At 43.3% G+C, this 8,892-nt stretch overlaps 1 protein-coding gene across 1 annotated transcript; it reads right to left on the reverse strand.

The window, feature by feature from the left end:
• Nucleotides 1–2,316: 2,316 nt before the first annotated feature.
• LOC112287582 (protein TORNADO 1) lies at nucleotides 2,317–8,659 on the reverse strand. Its single transcript, XM_090253839.1, has 5 exons — nucleotides 7,905–8,659; nucleotides 5,973–7,737; nucleotides 4,556–5,880; nucleotides 2,830–4,418; nucleotides 2,317–2,722 (listed from the first exon to the last, which is right to left on the reverse strand). Exons 2-4 carry the CDS (start codon nucleotides 7,495–7,497, stop codon nucleotides 3,093–3,095), a joined length of 4,176 nt encoding a protein of 1,391 aa, XP_090109965.1. The 5' UTR covers nucleotides 7,498–7,737; nucleotides 7,905–8,659; the 3' UTR covers nucleotides 2,317–2,722; nucleotides 2,830–3,092.
• Between the last annotated feature and the right edge of the window lie 233 nt (nucleotides 8,660–8,892).

Below are 8,892 nucleotides of genomic sequence, written 5' to 3' on the forward strand. Positions count from 1 at the left end.
TTGGGATGAGAGATGGATGAGGGGGAGGGGGGGGGGGATTGGAATGAGGGCCATGATTGTAATGATGGTGTTTAGAGATGATCTATTTTTTTAATAATGGTTACAATAGGATGGAATGATTTAGTAAATAGGTGCATTTTTCTATATATATATATATATATAACTTTCAAATATTTTAGGTGATTTTTTTATCAACAAATTTAATTTAATTTTTAATAGCAAAATTATTTAACTAAAAATGCATATTAAGATATGTGACTCATCAAGATCTTCTTGCAATATTAATATATAAGATTTTAATGTAATATGTGAGAGATAATAAAGATATATTTATATAAAATTTTTGATATATAAAAATTAAATTATTCCAATTTATTTTTTTTAATTATAACTACATCTTATTTATTTTTTACTTACATCCTTTTGAAATAATAGTCTAATTTAGAAATAGATAATAATGCCAATTATTTCAAAAGTTGTCAATAATATCTCTATATATTATTTATTTACTAGTTCATGTAACTTATCTCTAAACTTTTTTCTAATGTATCCTACTTCTCTATTCATACTTACTATTTGCAATCATTTAAAGAAGAAAAGTTTTTAGAAAAAATATTTTAATAAAAAAAAGTGTATCAATATTTAAATAATGAATTAAAAAATTATTGATACATTTCATCATTGCTTTTGGAAAGATATTTCTAAATTTAACCTTATAGATGAATAAAATTCTACACATTATTATCCACCAAATCTCTTTACAAAAATTATCTATGAATTTTTCTTGGAGAAGTTATATATAGTTCATGTTAAAAAAATACATCACTTGATCTTGAGAAAAGAGGGAAGTAGAAATAGCCTAAAAATGAGCTATTTTGACATAAATGTTACAATAAAAAGGAAGAACATACGATGAAATAGAAACTTAAGAAAAGACAAACCAAAGAATAGATACTAGTAAGAAGACTTTTGCATGAGAATCTTAGAAGCTTATTTTAGATAGAAATAAAGTTTATAGTACTTTGTCATAGTAATTGACCTTTTGAATTGTATTTTTTAATATGAAGTTGGCTTACTATATATAAATATTTTTATTTTTATTTTTCTTGTAATATAGAAATTATCTATTAATTTTGTTTGAGTAATTTCTTTTGTATAAAAATGCTCAAGTTTTTTGGTTTGCAATTTCTTTAAGATAGTATTTGAAATCATTTAAAGAAATACTCAAGATCAAATCCAAAGAATATTTTTTAAATAATATTAACATGGTTTAGAGAATAGAAGATGACATGTATTTCTAATTAATTGCATAATATATTTTTTTAATTTTTTTAGATATTTACTTATACAATTCTCATAAAAAACATGTTCTTATTAAATTTTAGAGGGGTTTTATTATTATTTTTGATTATTAATACCAAATATCTTAATTTTTTTAATTTAATATTTGTATATCTATATTGTCGAAAAATACTTAATTTTTGGCTTTAATATATAAAATAAGCAATATATATATATATATATATATATATATAATTTACAAAATTACATAGACCATAGTACTAGAAAGTTGAAATTGATGTAAGTACTGAAGTTCCATTGTTTGATGCCACTACTTGCTAAATAAGATCTATTGATGATTTTGATAGATTCTAATATTTTTTTGTCTTTTATAGTTTAATAATCTATTTGTGCCTTTAGTTTTTACTTCCACAAGCCATGCAGTCATTAGATAATATTTGCCTATACAAGAGAACATATTCCTTCTCTGAACATTTGTTCTTAGATTTTAATTAGAGAATATAAGACAAAAAATATTGTGTGCATGGTAAGGATGAATCTTGAAAAATTCAAGGCCTATGATTTTCACAAGTTTTTTTCTTTAAACAAAGTACCAAAAATAATTTGCCTAAATTCTAATAATATTTATGAACATCTTGTATATTATTTTGGTAATAACAAATAAATTGTATATTTATTATGATAAAACCTACATATAAAAGGACCTTTCTTTCATACCTTTACTCAAGGTATGGTCAAATGTTACAATACCCAATTCAATGTAGATTCTTTTACAACAGCAAGTTTCGTATTTGATTACAGTGAGGAGCTAAAGAATTTATGATAGTACTCTTGCCATTTCTACAATTCTTGTTGTGACTTCAATAGTCTTAGGCAGTGACAAGCTCTCAACATTCAAAGAGCCAATTCAGAAACTTATATCATCTTTCATTAGTTGCACCTATGAAAAATCATCTCTTCTAATATTTGTTGTCACTCGATTCATACACCGCTTGTAATAAAATAAAATAAAGATTATCCAACTGTAGTTTTTTATTACAAATCGCTGTTTACATATGCTACATTATCAAGCATAACCAAGATATTGGGTTGTGCCGTGGATTCCAAACATCCAGTGGAAAGGCATTCACCGAGTCAAGTTTCTCACGTTCATACTGGCCAGCTAAGAATTTGGCCACAGATGTCGACAAGGTGACGGTGATCGAAAGGTGTAGACAGATCACGTCGAAAATGACGACGTTGCAAATTACGCTAACTACTTGATATACTTACAGATATAAACTACAGGGTTACGCTGCAAAAGCGTAGTGCTGAGCCATTCCGGTCTGAACCCACACCGCTTTATTAATATGCGGTAACCTCATCTGTCCTTGGACTAGCAATCTCGCGCTCTGTCGGTTACCGAGGGAATCGTCTCAATCTGCCAACAACGTGACAACAGCTATCAGTCGAGCTAGCTGTGTGTTCGTTGAAACCAATCCTGGCAACGGGGAGGAATCAGAACGTGGGGTGCAGTGGTTTTCTTACCTTAGAAGGCGGCTCAGGATATCGATCGACATGAGCTGGTGCAGATCTAGTAGACAGGCAGGTCAAATCAATAGCCTGGGTGTAGCTGTTTCTTATGCTCTACATCGTGCCCGGGGGGGGGGGTGTAACTTATTTTCTAAGACACGTCTTCTGCTTGAGTAGTGTATCCACAGCGCAAACTAAAAACGCAAGGCATTCGGAAGAGTTATAGTAATAGCGGAACATCCATGATATAGTTTCCAAGGCTGCCCCATGTGTCTGTCCTACAAGATTTCTACTGTGCCGTGGTGAAGGCAGTGATTCATGTGCCTGTCGCAAATCCACGCGGTGCGCTTCGACGGCATTCCGTCGTCGAGGTACCGGACCTTGTGGAGTCCGAATAGGGCGGGGATGTTCTTGTCCTTCATGTAGTAGATTAGCCAGTCCTCGGCTGTATTTATCTCCTCCGCCGTGAAGGAGAGCCGCCCCGTCACTTCAGGCCACTCGTCGGTGGCTTCTTCATCAGGAGTGATGCCCATGAGGCGCATGCGTTGGGGTTCGGTGATAATTGTAGAGAACCCACCAGCTGCCGTCTCACTGATGCGCAACAGGGTAGAGATGAGCTTCAAACCCCAAAGCATGTGTGGGCGGACGCTGCGAACCGATTTCTCGTCACAGCGCATGATTCCGCCGACTTGGGTGTCGATCATATGAATGCCATCGCGGTGCTCGCACATGAGATGGAGTTTTCGGGAGTAGGACCCTGGAGTCAGTCTTGTGACAAGACGCTCGCTGTTCACAGAATCCCCACCCGTGGTGAGGTAGACGAGATGCGGAACTTTGGCACCTTGCAAAAGAGGTGGAAAATCGATGACATTGTCGATATCACGTGACAATTCCGGGAACAGTTTCTTCTGAAACACGTTGATCTCCGTCCTGCGGTCAATGATTCTTGATTCGAGGAGTTGTCCAGCCATCTCCACCGGGCGAGGCAGGAGAGAGACAGCTCGTCCAATGCGGCGTGATGGAGGTGGCGTCAGAGGATTCATAGGGCTCCTAATCGAGTCCGTCGTTTTTAGCGACCTCTTGCGACAGACCTCAGTATCGATTCTCTCCAGAGCATCGAGATATCTGTTCAACACATCTTCCCAGTTCGCGGGTCCGAGCAAATCCTCTGCCCTGTCAGCCTTCAATCCATGGCTCTCCTCCATATTCTTCTTCCAGATAAACTCATAGTCTAAGCTTCCAGACGCTAGTACTTTCTGCTTCAAATCTTCCACTCCTATGCACTGATCTTTAGTCCTCTTCTTGCGCATCCACAGCTCCCTTACACATTGCGGTCGCATGATTTCAACAATCAAAACAACTCCTTGACACCCTTCCGTAGGAGAAGCACTAAACTCTCGCGTAGGTTTAAGGACATTTTCGTCTACTGCAGCCCACGTCTGCACAATATCTTTGGGGGTTCTAACGAGGATGTCCAATAGACACTCATCTGGCCCATGGTACTCAATAAGAAACTCAATCCCGCTGAAAACAAAAGAGATGAAATCCTTCTCGAATGTGTAGCACGCATCCGACACTCCGACAAATCTCCTCTGCAAGAAGACCTGCACAGCAATGAACATTCCCCATCATTCCCTGCGTCGAACTGGATGTGACATGCACAACTGAAAGAACGAATTTCTAACTCCACAAAATTAAGGAACCTCAACATCAATTTCTGAGAGAAAGATTCGGCTGGTACTTGAAGTCTGGGAAAGAATCCACGCGTTAGGGTCGTCAATTCCGGGTTCTCGCACTTCAACCTCCAGCCGACGTGTGTCAGATCGTGTTCAGAAACCTGGCCATAGCGGCAAGGCCAACTGAGAGGTCTTTCTCCTCTCGCAGCCTCTTCACTAGGTTTGTGCAACGCGGCGGGAATGTAGACTCCAGATGTTTTGTCGCCAGGGTTCTGTTCAAAACACAGGTTCAGCTTCACCATCAGCTGCACGAGATCCTCGGTAACCACGCCTTTGACCCTGCGCCCTTTGAAGTGTGGGTTCTTGTTCTTGCAGAAGGAAGCTTCAAGCACCTTCTTCAGATGCTCCCGCTTGGTGAATCCCTTTTGATCGATGAGCGGCTGCTTGAGGACTACCATGGAGCTATTAAGGTTAAGAATCCTGCCCATAATCTCGTGGCAGAACCAATTCGGGTCGACCACCATGAAGTCTAGCCCGTCGAAGAAGAGAAGTTCCCCGGCATCGTGCATGGCCCTCGCAACAGCCTTCTCCCGCTCCTCTGCAATCTTGATGTCCTGCCCTTGAAGACGCTTCAGCGCGGGCACCTTACTACAAAGGACACTGAAATCGGACCACTGAATGAGTGGCTTGTCCGGGTGCTGATTTTTCCACTCACCCAACTTTATTTGCACTTGCCTGCAAGCGTCAAAGACCTTTGGCACTCGATCAAGGATGCTCACGATCCGCTTCTGTATCGCCTTCTGCACAGGGTCAATGGATTTCCTTGACCTGGCATCCGCTACATGAAATTCAGTGACGTTGATCACCCGCGCGAATTGAGCTCGTAGCTTCTCCACTTGCGGCTTGAAGTGCCCAATCAGGTCGACTTTAGGAAACTTGTCAGAGTGCGTGAAGATGACGGTCACATTCGGCAGCATATGCACGGATTGGCGCGTGTTGGACGCTATGAACCGGAGCCAGTAGCGCAACTCCAGGTCCACGACCTTCTCGTCTTTCAGCTCAAATTTTCCGCTCTTCCCCTGCTGCGTCGAAATATCGCACAGAAGAACGAATGTGCATGCGCTTCCTTGAGAGCTCAAATTGGGGACGACAAGGTCGTGGAATGCGTGGAACTCTTCATGACCGGCAAGATCCCAAATTGAAATCTGTACATTGTCTTCTACAATCGTTTGCACTTCAATTCCGGCGGTCAGCGAATGCTTCGATCCCGCTTGAAGTATTTTTGAATTAGAGATGGCTTCTTTGAAAGCAGCCGAGGTTTTGAGACGCACGGAAGAGGAAGTTCTTTTCATGTTCCCGCACACCATTGTTTTTCGGAACGTCGTTTTACCTGCATTAACAAAGCCGAACAGAATTGAGTCACGGAAATTGAGTTAAATGCTGCAAAATCTTTGGCAAACACCGGCAAGAACATGAACCAACCTGCCAAGGGAACGCCGCACAGGAACACTCTAGCGGAGGTGGGTGTCACGGTTCCCATTCCCTTGAAAACTTCCATGAACTTCTCAGCGTTTCTACGCAACTGGGCCTTGATAACAGCGTCGTGGCCCTTCCGACAGAGAGGAGTGCCCTCAACACCCAATTGTTCAAGCCAGGGATTGGTAACCAGAAGGTCCAGGATAGTGGCCAAAACCTTCTCTCCGGCCACGCCATCGCAGCCTCTAAGGTCAAGGAATCTCAAAGTCTGGTTGTTTTTTAGAGCATGTAACAGCATAAGCACGTCTTTTGGTTGCCAGAGGCGGACACTGCATTGAAGGTCCAATCTGACGAGCGTCTTGTTCGTCGCCAACATATTTGCCAGAATAGGTGCTCCTGCTCTATTGATGTAGCTATGGCGGATGATGATCTCCCGGAAAGAAGTATTGGGCTGTTGCTTTGTGGCCGGATCCATGCTAATTGTCTTCACAATGTCCTTTAGACCATCCACATCTATGGGATTGTAGGACAGGTCAAGTACCTTGAGATTCTTGTTTGTCATGAGGGCTAGAGCGAGCGTCTGGACGCCGGAAGAGTCAATTGCACAGTTTTTCAAAGCCACTTCCTCCAGCGAAGAGTTACGGCACAGCACTGTTGCTATGTGCTCTGCTCCTTTGTTCCCAATTTGACCATCGCCGTGCGCACCATTACACTTGAAACCCTTAATCTCGAGCTTCTGGAGCGTTTGGTTTGGCTCCGCCCCGGAGAACGGCTTCGTCAAAACCGCCATTGCATCAGCATCGATTCTCGCGTACAGAGTGAGTCCTAGTAGGAAACGATTGCGTCGCAACGCGAGCGCTATGTTATCCGCAATATGGTTGCTAACGTCAATCAATCCCAACTGAAGCTCCGCGATCCCGGTATTAACAAGGAACATCTCCATGATGTGCTTCACGCACTCGGAATTTAACGCCTGCTGAAACCGATTGTCGCTGTACACACTCAGCTTCTTCAATGTCCGATTCTTCTGCAATGCAGTGCAAAGTTCCGCCACAATCATATCGGATGGTACACAATCAATCTCCAGCGTCAGAGACGAAACCGCAGGACTGGCCACAAGCCCCTTAATGACCCTTGAGAACACCTTGTGGTCGGAGTCATCACTCCGATCGGGTCCATCGAATCGATATAATAACCGACGGACAAATTTGTCGTCAGCAAGGGTGAGCGACACCGAGCAATTGTCACTCTCTGACTTGATGCGCGGGCAGTAGTGGATGTATAAGTCCACAATTCTTTCGGGTGGGTTCTTGATTGCACGAAGCAAGCCATCTATGTCAACCTCCGAGTACTTCTGCGGCTTGGGTCCTGATTCCTTCTCGATGAGCAGCATGGGGTTGTACAGAGACGCCTCTTTCTCTGCCTTGGGCGGCAGGGCTATTGAGCTGGGTGCGGCATTTGGTATCGCGCACGCATCGCTGACAGCATTTGAGAGACCCACCGAGGTGGTGCATGCAGGAGAATTACACATTGTGCTCAACTCTCTACTCAATCTGTGACCCTAATTCTATGAAAGGTATCGGTCAAAATTTCAGAGTCTCTCGTTAGCGACCTCAAGTGATTCGGCTAGTATTATTAAACAGATCCGTAGCGCAGCTGCATTCGTTCCCACAGGTAGAGAAGATACTACATCGATGAGGGGAGGGGGGGGGGTTGCGAAGCGCAAGGAGCTGGCTCCAATACCGACCTGATTGTGGCGAGGATTTTTGACCTGCAACATTCACATGTTCAAATATCCCCTAGACAACCATATGCCTAGCACAAAAACTGCATCCAACAAACAGCCTCCCTCTAACAAACAAAACATAAATGCCCCTGCGAAGAAATCGAGATTCGGATGGTTAACAGATAATTTGGAGTCTAGTATTGAAGGACTACCTGGTAGAGATCACACAACCAGCCGCACAACACCATCATACAAGACGCAAAACCTGATTCCACAAAGCCGATTTGAGATGATCGACTTCCTCATCCACGTCCTCAACGCTGCTTCCATTGCATGCAACTACACATAAGAAATTCGCTCCTCTTGCTCCACACGCTACCGACAACAATCTCCTCCTAGCTCACAAAAAAAGAGTCCGCCAGGCAGACGCAAACCAGCAGCTTCCACTAATCTCCTGCCCAGAATGCTACAAATCCAATCGACAGAGTAAAGCCTCCCAAGTAGATTCAGAATTCGCCCACCGAAAAAAGCCTCTCCGGGGAGCTTTTCCTCCCCCAGAGCTACGACGCGGCTCCAGCCAACACAACTGCAGAAAACCTGGTAAGTATAAACTGGTTCTTCGATGGAATCAACGAGCTCACAAGAAGCACCCCACCATTGAGAGAAACACCTCCCAACACACTTTCCTTCACTGCGAGCCTACACTGGAAGCATGGGAACAATTATATCAAGCTCCATTCAGAGACTGATTGGGGTGCGAAACCTTGCGAATTATACACACACGAAATTTGAGGGATTCTTCTTGCCGTCATTAGCTGGGCAATTCGAAAGTTACCCAAGCACCACGGCTGGGTGGTGAGTCGGGGGGGGGGGGGGGGGGGGGGGGTGAGAGAGAGACACCTTCGGTCCGTCACAGCGTCCTGGGCGCAGTCACAAACCACCTGATAGGCGTCGCCTCACGTGCATTACAGAGAAGCTGCCGCGGCGGAACAAACTGGAGGTCTGGCAAGGGGGCAATGAGATCGCCACATCCGACGGCCCACAACCATGTCAAACACTGCACATGCCGCCGATCTCGAAGTGGGTCGAAACGGTGTGGGTGCTAGAAGAAAAAAATAATGAGGCGTCGTTCTCAGCCTTCCATTCTACCTTCTATGGAGCGACGCTCCGACGTCGCACTGGTCGCCATCGCTTGTTGCT

Source organism: Physcomitrium patens, chromosome 10, assembly GCF_059467195.1.
Source record: "Physcomitrium patens ecotype Gransden chromosome 10, ASM5946719v1, whole genome shotgun sequence".
Taxonomy (NCBI): Eukaryota; Viridiplantae; Streptophyta; class Bryopsida; order Funariales; family Funariaceae; genus Physcomitrium; species Physcomitrium patens.

What these genes read in the sequence shown, in the direction of transcription:
- LOC112287582 (XM_090253839.1), bottom strand. Translation starts at nt 7,497, where the DNA reads ATGTGTAATTCTCCTGCATGCACCACCTCGGTGGGTCTCTCAAATGCT. An exon ending in GTGCGGCGTTCCCTTGGCAG is followed by an intron (nt 5,881 to 5,972) that starts GTTGGTTCATGT and finishes TTGTTAATGCAG; the next exon opens with GTAAAACGACGTTCCGAAAA. An exon ending in GATTCTTTCCCAGACTTCAA is followed by an intron (nt 4,419 to 4,555) that starts GTACCAGCCGAA and finishes ATTGCTGTGCAG; the next exon opens with GTCTTCTTGCAGAGGAGATT.